The sequence below is a fragment of the Juglans microcarpa x Juglans regia genome, chromosome 7D, assembly GCF_004785595.1.
Source record: "Juglans microcarpa x Juglans regia isolate MS1-56 chromosome 7D, Jm3101_v1.0, whole genome shotgun sequence".
Classification (NCBI taxonomy): Eukaryota; Viridiplantae; Streptophyta; class Magnoliopsida; order Fagales; family Juglandaceae; genus Juglans; species Juglans microcarpa x Juglans regia.
Window position 1 is genome coordinate 6,881,740 of NC_054606.1, and position 19,207 is coordinate 6,900,946.

The 19,207-nt window shown below is 34.8% G+C and overlaps 2 protein-coding genes and 1 non-coding gene across 3 annotated transcripts; 1 reads left to right on the forward strand and 2 right to left on the reverse strand.

Moving 5' to 3' along the window:
* The first annotated feature begins 3,739 nt into the window (after positions 1-3,739).
* Positions 3,740-7,177, forward strand: LOC121239040 (E3 ubiquitin-protein ligase AIRP2). Its single transcript, XM_041136159.1, has 5 exons — positions 3,740-4,010; positions 5,467-5,617; positions 5,833-5,899; positions 6,276-6,510; positions 6,908-7,177. The coding sequence occupies exons 1-5, from the start codon at positions 3,943-3,945 to the stop codon at positions 7,152-7,154; spliced, it is 768 nt and encodes a 255-aa protein (XP_040992093.1). The 5' UTR covers positions 3,740-3,942; the 3' UTR covers positions 7,155-7,177.
* A 193-nt stretch (positions 7,178-7,370) lies between these two features.
* Positions 7,371-19,136, reverse strand: LOC121239037 (ammonium transporter 1 member 3-like). The gene is made up of 2 exons (XM_041136158.1): positions 19,006-19,136; positions 7,371-9,077 (listed from the first exon to the last, which is right to left on the reverse strand). The coding sequence occupies exon 2, from the start codon at positions 9,018-9,020 to the stop codon at positions 7,503-7,505; it is 1,518 nt and encodes a 505-aa protein (XP_040992092.1). The 5' UTR covers positions 9,021-9,077; positions 19,006-19,136; the 3' UTR covers positions 7,371-7,502.
* LOC121240139 lies at positions 11,350-11,453 on the reverse strand. The gene has a single exon (XR_005935466.1). It is a non-coding gene; the product is annotated as a small nucleolar RNA R71 (small nucleolar RNA).
* Positions 19,137-19,207: the final 71 nt, after the last annotated feature.

Sequence of the window (19,207 nt, forward strand, 5' to 3'; positions counted from 1 at the left end):
TCTTAACATTTGCATTAATTTCACCCCCAACATAATAAAAAAAAAAAAAAAAACCACATTTTACAGTAACATAAACAAACATTGTTATGCTGAGAATGATATACCTCTTCTCCCATACCATCCAGGGGTTTTATTCTTTGTTTTTTTTTTTTGAACCAGGGTTTTATTCTGCGTGGCCAGAAAATGGGTAATTTATAATGGTATTAATTATCAACAGTACATAAAGAATATTAATTGTATTCCATAATTTCTCAAGTCCTGTGGTGGCTGCTCCTCGCATTTGTTGGATGGTCATTTTCTACAAGTGGTTGAACCGACTGTGAAGGCAGTGAGTAACAATGAAGCCTGCAATCATGACAGCTGCATCTGATTCATTATCATACATATAATATTTAAGAGATTAAATAGGGTTATTGTTGTCTGATGTGGCCGTTTTGTCCTAAGCCTCGACAATTGCTTTGGGATTAATCCATCTCCTGACTCACGATGGACAGTGTTGCTGAGAACGAGGAGGTTTTGAATTTAGAGAAAAATACTGCTCTTACTATTTATTCTTTTCGTTTGAGTTATTTTTTATTTTATTTTTTAAGTTTTTTATTTAATAATTAAAAAAGTGTTTTTTTAATAATATTATATTTTTTAATTTTTTAAATAATATTTAAAAATATATATAAAAAATGTTGTTAATATAACTAATAATAGTCATCCTTGCATCTATTGATTATCTTAGAGCTAGTTTGTTTTCAGAAATAAGATGAGATTAAAGTTAAAAAGTTAAATAAAATATTGTTATAATATATTTTTTAATATTATTTTTATTTTAAAATTTGAAAAAGTTGAATTGTTTATTTTATTTTGTATAGAGATTTGAAAAAATTATAATGATGAAGTGAGATGAGATGAGATAAAATATTTTTTTTAAAACAAATAAGGCTAGACAATCATTGATAAAAACTTTTTTTTTTATTTAAAAAAAAAATTTGAGTTATAGCATTTAGAGTCTCGCAAGCGTGATGTCCAGTTTTGACTGTTGAGTGTACTTATTAGCATAATTTTATTATTTTTTAATATATTTAAATATTTTCAAAAAATAAAAAATATATATCAATATATTAAAAATTACTTTCTTAATCATAAAATAAAAAAAATTAAATATATAAATGATTAAAATAAGAAGGCAAACTCAGATAAATACGAACATTTTTCTAGTACATATGAGTGTAGTACTTTATAATAAAATCTATTACAATTAAAAAAAGTTAAAACAATTTTTTATGTTAATTAATGTGAGCAACTTTCAGACGATGACAAAATGGTTCATAATAAATTGATCGACGTTCGAGAATACTCGATCAAAAGATCGAAATAAGACGAATGATAAGTCTCGACCATTAAGGAACAAGCATTTTTCAATAACTAATATACACATTAATCTAATATTATAATAATAATAATAATAATAATAATAATAATAATAATAACAACAACGACGATAATGACGACGACTATATATGACGATATAAAAGTGGAATTATAATAATAACAAAACAAGAGTTTGATATTCCTAAGTGCCCGAGGCCGTGGAATTAAGCATCCAACCCTCTTCGATTCTTACGTTTGGATAATGAGGTATTTTAAAATATTTTGTTAATAATAATGAAAAGGTAAAATATATTGTGAATAATAATAAAAAAGTAATAAACAATAATAAATAATAATAAAAAGTTAATAAAAATAATAATAAAATAATAAATAATAATGATGTATTTTCAGACTACATAAGGTATGCCTCACAATGATTAGCCGGAATAATTGGTGGTTGATGCATAGTCATTAGTGTTGACATTCTCTAATTAATTTGATCCCCTTTACACGGATTAGGCATCTTTGGTGACTAGAAGAAGAATATGATAAGGACAACAACAGCACAATAACAACAAGAAAGAAGGTGATTTTTTTTCCCTCGATCTTATCCTTACTTAAAATACTAGAGAGAAGTAATTGATTATATACACCTAATCTGATTACTTAGGCTAATCACTAGGAACATTAATTAATTATTTTAGATAGTATGGTATTTTCATCCTTATTTTTCATCTCTTTATACACCGAATAGTGTTTTTTTTAATAATGGATTTCAATTTAAGTTACATTAATTGATATAATCAAGTTTTATCATTCATTATTCTCACACACCATACTTATTTTTAATTTTTAAAATTTTTGTGAGTTTTATTATTTCTAAACTAATTGAATTATTTTACTCATAATTTATATATTATATATTTAATAAAAAATTATATAATAAGAATAATGAATATAATTTTTTTAATAATAATTGATCTCATTAAATGTTATCATGTTAGTAAAATAATAATAAACTAATCATAAAATATCATTATTATAAGAATACATCGGATAAAAGGATAAGGTTACCTTTCCAATCGCCGCCCCATTTGCCAAGCAAAACCATGGGAGCCGCGCTAGCAGTTTTGGCTGGACAATGATGATTTTCATATGTGCATCGCAAATATCGCGGAATTGCATTTTTTTTTTCATTTTCTTTTAAATGAATTTTAAATATTCTTAATTATTAAAAAAAATCTAAATTTATTAATAATTACTTCCTTAATTACTAACAAAATAATAAAAAAAAAAATTAAAATACATTAGGGACATTTAGGAGTCACCAATCATTTTCCGTTTTGGCTTCAACGGTCATAGTAACCTGCCTAAAAGGCTAAAACACCGAAAATATTGAGCAAGAGTTCTACTCAGTCTTACATCACACATCTATTGAATAAAAATAAGTATATGGTGTAAGCCTGTTGAATAGATTTTTTTAATTTACAATTTGTATTATAAAAGATAAATCTATTTATTATCAACTTTTCAATATATATTAATGTGTTATTAAATGATAGGTTTATAAATAAAATATAACAAATAATTTTCAATCATTTAATACCATATCATAAAAGATGAAAAGGATAATAGAAAAAGACATGATGGTATTATTCTATTTTTTTTTTTTTATAGAATTAGATTTTAAATTGAAGATACTTATGTAAAACGATATTATTTTTATAAGTTATGTTATTAGAATACTCTTTCCCATGAGGTTGTATAATTATAAAAATAATTGTATGCATATAATTATTTAAGAAAAATGATATTTAAAGTTATAATTTTACTTGCATAGTCATATGTATTGGTGTGTCAACTATTAAAAATTATAAAAATTTTAACATTTTAAATTTGAAATTTAAATTAACAAATAAAACACAGATAAAATGAAACTATTACTCTATATGTATAATATTGTGCATAAAATTATACACATGGTACTACTCTTTTCGAATTATTACATAATAACTAGACTCGATAGAATAACGTGAAGTCAGCTTCCAATGCAAGCCATTGGTTATTTTGAAAATTCAACAGTAAAATGAACATTACCAACTTTTTAAGTATTTTTTTTTTTCCCGAATAATAATTTATTAATTTGAGATGATTTGGATAATACAATAAGAGAGACGTGAGATATTTTGAGATATTCACATTTATGGGTAAGATTTTCCGAATATATATTAAGAAAAGAAAAATCTGAATTATTTAATTATAGGTAACGATTGTATATTTAAAAAATATTAATTTAAGAGATTGGAGAAGGATATAGTTGCCATTTTACGGCGCGGTTTTTTTTTTTTTTTTTTCGCCTATAAGGAGTGCTGGAGGAGACGGAAACTTAGAACGAAGTGCAGTGGGTGGAGACACTGGAGTGGAGGGTAGTGTCTTATTACGGGGCGGCTTCAACGAGGGGCAACGAAACAACGACGACTCCATTCTCTCTCTCTCTCTTTCTTCTCCTTGTTCACTGTTTTGTTTTCTCTGGTTTTCTTTCTCTTGGATGGGCTTTATTTTCCGGGAAAATACCCGGCCATGGGAAAGTCTTCGTTCAAGGATTCTCTGAAAGCGCTGGAAGCCGATATTCAGCATGCAAATACTCTGTAATCTCTCTCTTTCTCTTTGAGATACGAATTTTAAGATTTCCATTAACTGCTATTTTCTTTTGTTACCTCTGTGAATTGAAAGGGGCTGCTTTTGCTCTTGTGCTGTTTGTATACATGGTGCGATTTTCAAAAGTAAATAGCAATGATCGAGTAGTGGAAATTCAGATTCTGGCCTTCTTGTTATGCGAAAGCAAAGCGCAGATTTTTCTTGTTTTGAGATAGAAATGGGACCTGATAAAGAATCTCATCTGTTTGTTGACTTGTTCTAATCACAAGGAACCCATTCTTTCAGGTGGACCTTTGTGGGCCCACTCTCTAATGCCTATAGGCGCGCGCAATTAAAGTAAACTTCCATCGATGATGATAATTTTCTCACTTTTTTTTTTTATTTTTTGCTTTTTAGCTTCACTTTTTGGACTTCGAAAACTGCAAGACTAGGCTGCTCATTGTGCTCAATTATCTTGCTCAATTATGTATAATGTGACATGGAACTTTTATAAAGAAGCTAAAACTTGATTGCTTTGGGTGTAACTTTTTGAAAGCACGAGGGCATGAATCTATACTTTTTTGTTCTTATTGACTTTTCAAAATAACAAGGAACGAGTATGAAAAATTTCACCAAGTTCATTTTTTCATAGTGGATAAAGGATGATTCAGTTCGATTGACAGCAAACTCGATTATTATGAAGCTTTGTTGAGTCGTATTTAGTATTCTTTATGGTATATGCAGAATAATATTCTGTCTGCACAGTTATGTTACACGTGTTTTTTGAGGTTGGTTTGTCATTTACCATATAAATTTTGTAGTGGTTAAGCTGAACCGTAAGTTGCAAATATTACATATCCGTGCTATTCAAATAGTCTATGCCAAAGGATTGGCATAAACCTCCAGCCTCCAAAATGGAGGACTTGGCTTCGAAATCCCCCCTCCCCAAATGTAAAAAAAAAAAAAAAAAAAAAAAAATAGTCTTTTAAACATTCCAAAATTGTATTCGGAATGTCGACAGTCCTAGGAGGAAAACATGGTTACTAGAGAGGTACATTGGGAAGCGGCCTATATAGGGCCAAGTGGTGCAAAAGGATCCTTGTTGCCAACTCTAGTTAATAGTCATCAACTCAATGCCTATCTGTTTTTCTGACAATCGACTGCTTTAGAACTTTGCTGCTTGCATCAAAATCCTTCTGGTTTATGATTTGAAGAATCGGAACTCTCATGTATGATGGCAATGATGTTGAGATACTAGATCATCAATGCATTGTAAGGCTTGTGGTAGCTACATGATGATTGAAAAAATCTTTCTGCATTGTTAGCTTGTTTTTAGTCTGCATTATGGTCTTTAACAAGTTCTACTTGTTCAGTTCACGTACTTGAGTTTATATAATCTCAGATGATCGTTGCTGGATATCTGTTAATTGTGCGCTGTGCTGCCTTCTTTGCCTCTTGTTATTCCAGGGCTTTAGATTTTCCAAGGGAGAATGATGGAGCACTGGTTCAGATGAGACTGTCCTATAGTCCACTGGCTCACCTCTTTCTTTGTCTTGTTCAATGGACTGATTGTCACCTTGCTGGTGCACTTGGTTTACTTAGAATTCTTATATATATGGTATATTTCTCTGTTTATCCTTCTCGTTTCTGTTAGTTTCTGCTTTCATAGTTATGTGTACATACTCTCTCTCCTTCCCCCTTTTTGGTTCTTTGTCAGCTGTCCTTGTATTTGTCTCTGTGTTACTTTGCGCCCCATTCCCTTCAACGATGTAGTAATTCTATAATATGACTATGATTCCTTGTTGGTTGTGGCAATGTGATGGATTGGTGCAGACCCATGCAGATGGCAAGACCATTATGTCTGTTTATGAAAGGAAAGCAAGCATTAGAGAATTTTATGGTGAGTTTAACCTTCTCCAAATCTCTCTCTGTTGTTTTTTACTAATCAAAAAGAATTTGGAGGTGAAAATACTTAAATTTTGTGCATATATACATGTTCAACATTGTTGTGACTGGCCTCATTTGAATTCAAAACCTACCTCAACTCATCTCATCTCATCATTGCAACTTTCTCAAATTCCTACACAAAATATAATAAACAATTCAACTTTTTCAAATCCCAAAACAATTTTTTTAAATTCCCACACAAAATATAATAAACAATTTAATTTTTATTCTACTATTCACAAACCATCTCAACTCATTTCTGAATCCAAACCACTCTTTATAATTCTCTCTGGCGGAAAGACCTTATGAGGATGGCTTTCTGTCAACAGCGGTGATATTTCCTTCTTTGTTGCAACTTCAAAGAGGCATCACAGATTTAGAGGATCGGAAACAGAGAGAGGCATGCACTCTTAGATTCAGAAGAAATGATGAGTTGGAAAGGGGGAAACTCTCTGAAATTGACATAGAAAGAGAGGAGGAGTGTAGTATTTGCATGGAGGTGAACAGCAAGGTCGTATTGCCCAATTGCAGCCATTCTTTGTGTTTAAATTGTTATAGGAATTGGTAAGCCATCTTTCCTTCTCTGAGCTCATTCTGTATTATAAATATAAATGACATAAGCAGCAAAGAAAAATATGACAATTGAAGTTTGTAGCCTTTCATTCTTCTTTCTTGAAAAACTGGGCTTGGGAGGACCATTTTCTGAGTCCTCAAACATGGGGTCTTACCCCCATTGGATAAGGCCATTTCTCCACCACTAAGTTGGTAGGCTATCTCTTTGGTCTCATGGATGAGATTTACATGGAAAGTTACATCCTTTGAAATTGGCAAATCCTTACCCAGTAATTAAATTTCTGTTGATTAATACGTATTATATCAGGCTCATGACTTGTTTTCTCTCTTTCCTAACAATAATTGGGATCTAAATTCTAATATTGCATTTCCTTACTGTTTTCTCTAGGCATGGACGATCGCAGTCATGCCCCTTTTGTCGAGACAGCCTCAAAAGAGTAATGTCCGGTGACCTTTGGATCTATACAGATAAGTGTGATGTTGTTGACTTACCATCCATATTGAGAGAGAATAATAAGAGGCTGTTCATGTACATCGATAAATTGCCCCTTGTTCTTCCTGATCCTGTGCTTGTTCAATATGATCCTCATCTTAGGTGGGATGCAATGTATAGGCTTTGTGAACTGTATATATGATAAGCTTAAAGCTGGGTTGTATTTGTTTTCCGACCAAAATACAAATTGGAGATATTGATCCTTAAATTCAGTTCCAATTTCTCCAATACTATAGTAAGCACAACATCAAATGTACCTTATATTTACTAGTTTCATAATATTGTATGATTTTCCTATGTACTTCTCTTGCAAATCAAATTTCTGATTAAACAATAGAATTTGAACTCGTGCAGCATGAGAACATTTTAACTATCCCTTATTTGCTGAGATGATTTTGTACAATAAATTAAAAATAAATAATAATTCATGGACCATATGCCAAATCACAAGCATATATGAGAATGGAATAGACACATGTATTCATTTGGGTCACGACTGATCACTTTGGATACGTACGTAATCTGCGTAAAAGCGAGGTTGGTTTTCTTCTTGGCGAGCATAGGCATAGCCTCCATGGCTAGAGATATCAAGGCCTGCAACTTCCTCATCTATAGAGATTCTCAAAACCCTGAGCTTGTGTAAGGCATAGAAAAGAGGCCCCATTGTCAAACTAACCCAGGCCGCAATCACCAAAACCTCAACCACTTGGGCTCCAAGCAAGCCCCATCCTCCACCCATCAAGACGCCATAGGGCCTCTCCACGCCCGACTCACCGGAATTGTAGGCTTGGATTACAAATTCTTCTTTAGCAAACAAGCCGGTAAATATCAAACCCCAAGCACCACATCCACCGTGCAACTGGGTTGCCTCTAACGGGTCGTCAAACTTCAGTTTTAGGGCCAAAATATTGAGCCCAATCAAGACCCATGCAGCAAAGAACCCACACACGATAGCAGCCCATGGCTCAACAACTGAGCAGCCTGATGTGATTGCAACAAACCCACCAAGCACCCCATTACAAACATCCAATGCATCCCAATGGCCGATTAACAATCGTCGGCCGAAAAGGGTTATGATTCCGGCGGTTGACCCAGCTAACGTAGTGGTGACTGCAGTCCGGCCCACTCCAGTCCAATTACCTTGGTCCGTTGTATTAGGATAAGCCACAAGAATCTTATCGAAAGAACCGGGATTGAACCCAAACCACCCAAACCACAGCAGAAATGTCCCAAGTACAACTAGAGTTGCATTGTGGCCTCGCATTTGTACGGGCCTGCCAAATGCATCGAACCGGCCTACTCTCGGACCTTCAATCAAAGAGCCCCAAAGCCCAGCAATCCCACCAACTAAATGCACGACACCGCTCCCAGCAAAGTCGATGGCACCGGACCCAAATAGCAACGCACTGGAACTGGCGCTGAGCCAACCACTAGACGACCAAACCCAGTGAGCAACGATTGGGTAAACGAACCCAGTGAGGAAAAAGGAGAAGATTAGGTAGGCAGTGAACTGAGTTCTTTCTGCTATTGAGCCACTGGTAATACCTGCGACGGCTATGGCGAAAGCCCATTGGTAAAGAAAGAAGCTGTAGTCATATGTGTCGTTGGGTATGCTGAACAGCGCAAAGAAGCTCGTACCGATGAAAGGATTGGAATTGGAGCCTTCACCAAAGGCAAAAGCGAAGCCGAAGAGGTAGTAAGAGATGCTACCAACAACGGCATCGACAACGTTGGTGAGCATTATGTTCATGGCGTTCTTGGCTCGGACCGAGCCAGCACAGAGCATGGCAAAGCCAAGCTGCATTACAAAGACGAGATACGCCGAAAACAGGAGGTAAATGGTGTTGATTGAAGCCGTGACACTTTCTTCCCATGAAGAGACCTCCATCTGTACCGAGAGAGAGAGAGAGAGAGAGAGAGAGAGAGGGGGGGGGTTTTGGGGAGGGGAAATGGTTGGTGGTGGAGGGAAAGGGAAGATATAACTTATCGTAGTTGTATCATCAATCATGTAAGTAGATGCTAGGACGTTGAATGTTAGCTGTATTATTCGGGGTGGTGTAGCTTGGTCGTTGATAAAGTGTCAAAAACTACATAATTAAACTGCTAAAGTAAATGAATTATTTAACAAAAAAAAAAAATGAATTAAGCACTTAATTATGTAATAATTTTTAATACTTGACTCAATGTTAAATTTTGGTATTTCGCACATAAAAAGAGTTGTATTGCAGTTAGTCCACACCAAAATTAATATCCCAAAATTTTACTCCTCTCATTTTATATATGTTGCAGGGCATTTTGGAAAAGATATTAAAATACATGGGTATTATTGGAATTATACAATTGGTATGGCAACATAAAAAAGAAGGCACTAGAAACTCCATTCAACAAGACCTGGAGAGAAGCAGCACGCGGGATGAAACACGAAACGGTGAAGACGCGAGCAGGAGTTGACGATGCGAATTGCAGGACCAGGAACGGGTAGACTCTCACACGCAGTAATGTGTTGCACAGCAGGATCGTGGCACACTGCAGGGGCTGGAGACGCGAGAACGGAGAGGGATTGTGGCCTCCATTCAGCGCAAGATGCGCATTGCAGAGAAAAAGGGGCTGAGACGCGAAACGCAGAGAGTGGAGATGCAAAACGCGGCTGGAATGCACATTATAAAAAGGAAATATTTTTCGTGCACAGTCTCTCTTTCTTCTTCTTCGGTTTTTTTTTCGCTTTTACTTTGAGGAATTTTCGACTGCAGCAATTTATTTTTATTCTGACAATTTTCATTTAGAGCAGTTGATAGAGATGTTAGAATTTAATCTTTTTGAGCATTTTGCTAATCTAGAGATGATAGGCTAAATTTTTAGCTTGGGATTCAAGGAGTAACCCATGACTGTTTGGAGTTGGATTTTCTTTGATATTTTGTGATTTTAATGATTAACTTCTTGGATTACTTTTCAATTTGCATTTAGAAAGAATTGAAGTTCTTTGTTCTTGGTTTAGCTCAGTTGTAGACATAAAGGCACAATTGATACTTGACCAAATAACAAGACTTTGATAGTTGTCTTTCACTGTTTTTCAGTTGTGAGATAATCTGTCAAGTGATTTTATTATACTAAAAAAGTTGTGGTTCATTGCTATATCATCCAACCATGATTTCTAGGAATGAGAGAATGGTTGAGAGAAGATAAAAAGAGAAGTAAATCCATCACCAAATTAGTGGGTGAAAATTGTATCCCAAATGTTTGTTTTATTGCTTCTTACAAGTTTAAGTCAACTTCTATACATTTCATTTAAATATTTTGATTCTTTGTAATTTTAGAAAAATAGATTCACATTTATTTTTAGCTTTACTCGTGCTCGAACTTCCAGAACAGCCAACCATTTCACTCTTAATTCAATTCACACTCCCTTAGTAAATAGCCCCATTTTGGTGTCGATATAGTTAGTGGTTAACCTTTAGAATTTATTTCTCATTTCTTATTTTTTTGTTCATTGCTAGATCATTTAGTTTAATGTTTTCTTACCCTTTCAAAATTTATTGTCACCACAAACGGTAATATGTTGTCCTGCGAATATGAAATGTCTGCTTAATTCCTATTGTCCCTGTGAATTCGATCTTGGGATTTACCTTTGTATTACTTTGACAACTTCTATGCTTGGAAGTCGAAATTAAAAGCTGATCAAGTTTTTGGCGCCGTTGCCGGGGACAACTGGTGTTGAGAAAACGTTTGTAGTGCTGCGAACCTCTTCACAGCTTGGGTGACATCCTTCTTTATTTTATTTTACTTTTTTTTTTGTCTTGCATATTCTTTTATTTTTTGTTCTTGTTTGTATGACTGGTTGGACTAGGGACCATACTTCTCGATTGGTTAGGACAGAATCACAAGCATCTTTTACCTCAGCATCACTTTCTCTTGAGTCATCTTCTGACACTAATAGCACCGTGGCTAAAAATGAGAATCATGATAGGGAAGTAGTGAATCAGAACAGGATACTTAGAGATTATTTACAACCTGTTAGAACTAGCATACCCTCATGTATAATCCAACCTTTGAATGCAAATGCTTTTAATTTCAAACCTAGAATGATTCCATTAATTCCACATTTTCATGGCATGGAATTCGAGAACCCTTACCTTCATATCAAAGAGTTTGAAGAGGTTTGTTCTACATTCATGGACCGGACATGCACTGAGGAGGTTATTAGATTGAAGTTGTTTCTATTTTCTTTGAAAGATAAGGCTAAAACGTGGCTAAATTCATTTAGACCTAGAACCATAGGCACATGGCAGGAAATGCAAACTGAATTTTTGAAAAAATTCTTTCCAATACATAGGACAAATGCACTTAAAAGAAAAATCATGAACTCCCAAAAAGATTCTGAAACTTTTTATCAAAGTTGGGAAAGGTTCAAGGATCTTTTAAATGCTTGTCCTCATCATGGTTATGAAAATTGGCGTTTGATAAGTTTTTTTTATGAAAGTTTGACATCTAAAATCCGCCAATTTGTACAAACCATGTGTAATGAAGAATTTTTTGACAAAGAGCCTGAGGAAGTATTTGAATATTTTGATTACCTTGCTAAAAATGCTCAATCTTGGAACACAACTGATGTACATGATAGGTTTAGGCAAGTTGAGTCTGGTCATGAAAAATATACTTTAAAGGAAGATGATGATTTGCATGCTAAATTAACCTTGTTGTCTAGAAAAATGGAAGCCATAGAATTGAAAAAAGTGAATGAAGTGCATGTTGTCCATAAAAATTCTAAGAAATGTGGCATATGTGAGGATCATGAGCATTCAACTAATGAGTGTCCCACGATCCCCGCATTCAAAGAGGTATTGTTGGACCAATCTAATGTTGTAAATATGATACATAAACCGTATTCTGGTCCTTACTCTAATTCTTACAATCCAGGATGGAGAAACCACCCAAATTTTGGGTGGAGGAATGACCAGCAAGTAGCTTCAGCAACCTTGGCTCTGGGACCTTTTCAACTGACAATTCAAGCACCTTCAATGCAAAAGAAAGGACTTGAGGAGACGGTACAACAATTGTCAAACACCTTGCAGCAGTTTATGTAAGGTCAAGCAACAATCAACAATCAAAACTCTCAAGCGATAAATTACATTCGGAGCACACTTACAAAGATGACTACGACATGGAGCTCTCAAGAAAAAAGAAAATTTCCTGCACAACCTCAACCCAATCCACAAAGTCAGTCACCTCAAGGAGCGGTTGAGATTCAAATGTAAGGCAAGTGAAGGCAGTCACTACTTTGAGAAATGGTAGGGTGGTGAACATTACAGCTCAAGGTTCAGACAATGTTGATAAGGTCTCTAAACCTGTACAAAATGAGGCTGAAAAGGGTGAGTTTGAACAAAGTGAAACTGAAACTGAAACTGGAAAGATTTCATGTCTTGTACCTGCTCCTTTTCCTCAAAGATTGGTTCCTCTACACAAAGACAAACACCAATCTGAAATTTTAGAAATATTCAAGCAAGTTAGGATTAACATCCCTTTGTTGGATGGTATTCAACAAATTCCTATTATGCTAAGTTTCTAAAAGATTTGTGTATGATTAAAAGGAAATTAAATGTGCAAAAGAAAGCTTTTCTTACTGAGCAGGTCAGTGCCATAATTCAGAGCAATACCCCACCAAAATATAAAGACACTGGTTCACCAACAATTACTTGTGTTATAGGAAGTTCAAAAATTGGTCAAGCATTGTTAGATCTAGGTTCAAGTGTGAATTTACTGCCTTACAATGTTTATGAGCAACTTGGTTTGGGGGAATTAAAACCAACTCCTATCATTTTACAACTAGCAGACAAGTCTATTAAAATTCCAAGGGGGGTTGTTGAGGATGTCTTAGTTCAAATGGATAAATTTTTTTACCCCGTAGTTTTTGTTGTATTGGATGTTTACTTGACACCAAAATCTTCTTTTCAAGCACCTGTGATTCTTGGGAGACCTTTTCTTGCTACTTCAAATGCATTAATAAATTGTAGGAATGGTGTTTTAAAGCTGAGTTTTGGGAACATGACCCTTGAACTAAACATTTTCAATATTTATAGGCAACCTCAAGACTTGGAAGATGTACAAGAAGTAAATTTGCTGGAAAGCATCCTTGAGGAAGAGGCTTATTTGGCATACCAGCCCACTAACCTGCTGTTTGAGTTAGAAAATATTTGTGATCTCTTCGCTGATGATACCCCCATTGATGTTTCTCCTGTTTTTAATGCAGAAAATAAATTTGAGACTAAATGGAGGCCAAAAATTGAGCAGCTCCCACTATTTACAGCAAATTTAAAGCTTTCAACAAATGAAATCCCAACACTAGAGCTGAAGCCATTGCCGAATGACTTAAAATATGCATTTTTGGGTCCGGACAGCACCTTCCCAGTGGTGATTTCAGCCCAACTCACTCATGATCAAGAAGGGAGACTGATGGAAGTCTTAAGGCAGCACAAATGTGCTATTGGGTGGACAATCGCGGATATAAAATGTATATAAACCCTCTTGTGTGTACTCGTAGGATTTATTTAGAAGAAAATGCTAAAGTCTCTAGGGAAATGCAAAGGAGACTAAATTCTACCATGAAAGAGGTAGTGAAAGCAGAGGTTTTGAAACTACCTGACGTGGGAATCATCTACCCTATTGCGAACAACAAGTGGGTAAGTCTCATTCATGTAATTCCAAAAAAATTTGGGCTTACCATTGTGAAAAATGAGAAAGATGAACTGATTCCTACTAGAATTTCTACTGGTTGGCGAATGTGCATAGATTATAGGAAGTTGAATGCCACCACTAGGAAAGATCATTTCCCTTTGCCATTTCTTGATCAAGTGTTAGAAAAAGTTGCTGGTCATGATTTCTATTGCTTTCTTGATGGATTTTCTAGTTTTTACCAAATAGAAATAGCACCTGAAGATCAAAAGAAAACAACTTTTACTTGCCCGTTTGGCACTTTTGCATTTAGAAGAATGCCTTTTGGACTATGTAATGCACCAACTACTTTCCAAGGATGTATGCTTAGTATTTTCAGCGACATGATTGAAAATTGTTTGGAAGTATTCATGAATGATTTTTCAGTGTTTGGTAGTTCTTTTAATGCATGTCTGACTAACTTACAAGCTGTTTTAGCCAGGTGTAAAGAGAAGCATTTGCTTCTCAATTGGGAAAAGTGTAATTTCATAGTTCAACAAGGCATAGTTCTTGGTCACATAGTCTCATCGCGAAATATTGAGGTTGATAAAGCTAAGATCGATCTTATCTCCAAGCTTCCTATACCCAAAACAGTAAAAGAAATCAGATCATTTCTTGGGCATGCTGGGTTTTATAGGAGATTCATTCAAAATTTTGGTTCTATCTCTAAACCCTTGTGTGAGTTACTTATGCATGATGTTGCTTTTGAATGGACCTCCTCTTGTCAAAATGCTTTTGATAAACTGAAAATTTTGCTCACTACAGCCCTTATCATGCAGCCCCCTGTTTGGTCTATTCCTTTTGAGATAATGTGTGATACTAGCGATGTAGCCATAGGAGCTGTTCTTGGACAGCGTAGAAATAAGTTCCCTCATGTCATTTCTTATGCAAGTAGAACTCTAAATGGAGCCCAAATAAATTATTCTACCACAGAAAAGGAATTACTTGCTATAGTTTTTGCATTAGACAAGTTTTGAACTTATATTATTGGTTCTCCTGTGGTTGTTTTCACTGACCATGCAGCGTTAAAGTACTTATTGTCAAAGAAGGATGCTAAACCACGTTTAATCCGATAGATTCTTCTTCTCCAAGAATTCGACCTTATCATCAAAGACAAGAAGGGTGCTGAAAACGCAGTCGCTGACCACTTGTCTCGGCTTACCTTTGCTGAAAATGAGCACACTGTTCCTATCTTTGACTCTTTTCCTAATGAACAATTAATGTAAATTGAAAGTTTGCCTTAGTTTGCTGACATAGTTAATTTTTTTGTGACAGGACAAACTCCACCCCATTGGAGTGCTTAAGACATACGAAAATTCAAGCATGAGGTAAAGTCATTCTTCTATGATGATCCTCATTTGTTTAAATATTGTTCTGACCAAATCATAAGGAAATGTGTGCCTGATCATGAAATACAAGCTGTTCTTTCTTTTTGTCATAATGAGGCTTGTAGGGGACATTTTTCTGCACATAAAACCGTTGCAAAAATTTTACAAAGTGGGTTTTATTGGCCCCATATGTTTAAGGATGCGTATAGTTTTTGCAAAACTTGTGAACCATGTCAAAAACTAGGCACAGTCACTAAGAGAAACATGATGCCTTTACAACCCATTTTGATCATTGAGATTTTTTATTGTTGGGGGATTGATTTTATGGGGTCATTTCCATCTTCATTTGGTTATTTGTATATCCTCGTGGCTGTTGATTACGTTTCTAAGTGGGTTGAAGCCATCCCATGTAAAACAAATAACCATAAGATAGTGCTTAAGTTCTTGAAAGAAAATAGTTTTGCTAGATTTGGCATGCCTAGAGCTATCATTAGTGATAATGGAACTCATTTTTGCAACAAACCATTTGCTGCCCTTATGAAAAAATATGGTATACACCATAAGGTTTTCACTTCATATCACCCTCAAACGAATGGGTAAGTTGAATTAGCTAATAGGAAACTTAAGCACATCTTAGAAAAAATAGTCAACCCCAACAAAAAGATTGGTCATTAAGGCTAACTAATGCACTTTGGGCTTATAGGACAGCCTATAAAACCTCTCTTAACATGTCCCCTTATCGCTTGGTATATGGAAAAGCATGTCATCTTCCCGTTGAGCTTGAACATAAGATATATTAGGCTATTAAACAATTTAATTTTTCCATTGACCATGCTGGTTATGTGAGGAAATTTCATATTTCAGAATTGGATGAGCTTAGGTGAGATGCATATGACAATTCTAAATTATCAAAGGAGCGCATGAAGGTGTTACATGACAAGCACATCCAGAGAAAGAATTTTGAGCCCAATGAACAAGTCTTACTTTACAATTCTCGCCTCCATCTATTTCCAGGCAAATTAAGATCGAGGTGGAGTGGTCCTTATGTAGTTAAGGCTGCATTTCCATATGGAACTATTGAAATTACTAATTCTCAAAATGGAAATACTTTCAAAGTCAATGGCCAACGACTTAAACATTTTTTGGCAAAACTTTCACATGAGGATACTTCCATTCCTTTGGAAGATCCTACTTATTCTCATGGTCCTTAGCTCATTTTTGTTTTGTTTTAATTTTTTTTACTTTTTCTTTTTCTGCTTTTATTTGTTTCATTTCTATGTTTTGTTCTTTCCATTTTTCTTTTTCTTCAGTATATCTTTTCAGGTTCAGCACTGTTTATTTTTTCTAGTTTCATTTTTACATTCATGATCACTTCAGCCATCTCAGGTATTTTCCTTCGCCCCTATTTTTTTTCATGCCTTATTTTATTCATGATTTGCAATGAGGACACTGCCCATTTTTAGTTGGGGGTAAGGAGAGTCTTCTGCCATTAGTCTCTCAAGATTTATAATTGTGGGGTCTGAATTTTTTTTGTTGCTGCCAAGCTACTATTTTCACACTTCTTTACTTAAGATCAGATAGTTGCAGTTTTGGGCTACACTAATTCTCATTGGTTTAGGTTTAAGTTCGACACTAGACCTTATGATAAGTCTTAGCAACTCAAACTTGGGAAATTTATTTCAAAGCTATTGATTGATGACCTTAATTGACACAAGCAGATACTTTTTGTTGTTTGTTTGATGACAACCAGTGGTTTCTTCTAAGCAACTAGCAAGAACTACAATGAACCATATCTTAATGGCCTAGGAAAAGTGTGATATTTAAAAAAAAAAAAAAGAAATTGGTTGAAAAAAAAAATACATGAGAAAAGGGGCAGGCTAGAGATCTTGCACAAAAAAAAAAAAAAAAAAACAAAACAAACAAACAAAATGGTGCAAGTAGATTGGAAAATGCTGCTTATCACCTGGATCTATTAAAAAAAAATGGGTCTTTCAAAGTGTGATAGCGTGAAAGCCGCCAATGTAATATTTTTGAATTGGAGTAAAGACCTTTTGGTTTTTCTTGAAAAAAAAGTTGCTAGGCTGAAACTATTGTGAGAAATCTTGAAACTAACAAATGGAAATATGTTCACACATTTGATGCACTCAAAGATCTTCAGCTTAAGTACATTTCCTTTATTGGAGCTCTTGAGAATTTTATGAGAATTTGTGTTAAGCTAAAACCTGACTTGACTACATTCTAATGCCCTGGATTTCAATATGATTGACCTTTTGTAGAGATTTTTGAGTTTAGTGGCTCACTCTTGATTTTTATCGCATTATTTGCTAGAGACTAGCAAAAAGCTAGTTGGGGGGTGTGATAAAGTGTCAAAAACTACATGATTAAGCTGCTAAAGTGAATGAATTGTTTAACCAAAAAAATGAATTAAGCACTTAATTATGTAGTACTTTTTAGTAATTGACTCAATGTTAAATTTTAGTATTTTGCACTTGAAAAGAGTTGTATTGCAGTTTGTCCACACCAAAATTAATACACCAAAATTTTACTCCTCTCATATTTTATTTATGTTGCGGGGCATTATGAAAAAGATATTAAAATACATGGGTATTATTGGAATTATACAACTGGTACGTCAACATAAAAAAGAAGGCACTAGAAACTTCATTCAGCAAGACCTGAAGAGAAGCAGCATGCGAGATGAAACGCAAAACAGTGAAGACGCGGGCAGGAGCTGACGATGCGAACTGCAGGGCTTGGAACAGGCAGATTCTCACACGCAGTAATGCGTTGCATAGCAGGATCGTGGCACACTGCAGGGGCTGGAGACGCGAGAACAGAGAGGGATCGTGGCCTCCATTCAGCGTAAGATGCGCATTGCAGAGAAAAAGGGGCTGAGACGCGAAACACAAAGAGTGGAGATGCAAAACGCGACTGGAACGCACAGTATAAAAAATAAATATTTTTCGTGCCCAGTCTCTCTTTCTTCTTCTTCGGTTTTTTTCGCTTTTACATGGAGGAATTTTTGGCTGCAGCAATTTATTTTTATTCCGACAATTTTCGTTTAGAGCAGTTGATAGAGATGTTAGAATTTAATCTTTTTGAGCATTTTGCTAATCTAGAGATGATAGGCTAAATTTTTAGCTTGGGATTTAAGGAGTAACCCATGACTGTTTGGAGTTGGATTTTCTTTGATATTTTGGGATTTTAATGATTAAATTGTTGGATTACTTTTCAATTTGCATTTAGAAAGAATTGAAGTTCTTTGTTCTTGGTTTAGCTCAGTTGTAGACGTAAATGCACAATTGATACTTGACCAAGTAACAAGACTTTGATAGTTTTCATTCACTGTTTTTCAGTTGTGAGATAATCTGTCAAGTGATTTTATTATACTAAAAAAGTTGTGGTTCATTGTTATATCATCCGACCATAATTTCTAGGAATGAGAGAATGGTTGAGAGAAGATAAAAAGAGAAGTAAATCCATCACCAAATTAGTGGATGAAAATTACATTCCAAGTGTTTGTTTTATTGCTTCTTACAAGTTTAAGTCAACTTCTATACATTTCATTTAAATCTTTTGATTCTTAGTAATTTTTGAAAAATAGATTCACATTTATTTTCAGCCTTACTCATGCTCGAACTTCCAGAACAGCCAACCATTTCACTCTTAATTCAATCCACACTCCCTAAGTAAATAGCCCCATTTTGGTGTCAATGTAGTTAGTGGTTAACTTTTGGAATTTATTTCTCATTTCTTATTTTTTTGTTCATTGCTAGATCATTTAGTTTAATGTTTTCTTACCCTTTCAAAATTTATCGTCACCACAAATGGTAATTTGTTGTCTTGCGAATATGAAATGTCTGCTTAATTCCTATTGTCCTTGTGAATTCGATCTTGGGATTTACCCTTGTATTACTTTGACAGCTTCTACGCTTGGAAATCCAAATTAAAAGCTGATCAGTCGTTCGGGTGTGCAGTGTTGACTAGTTGTGCATTCTAATTCAATGACTCCCGGTAGAATGGATAGGCTAAGGAGCCCGCCCGTCTTAATTCCCACTCAAGTCTTGGGGACCTAAAGCGCTTGATATTTGGACGTTTCACTGCCCGATGGAGTTAAACCATATTGTTTTAGTGCCTTGCCAGCCTTTCTAAACAGAAAAAA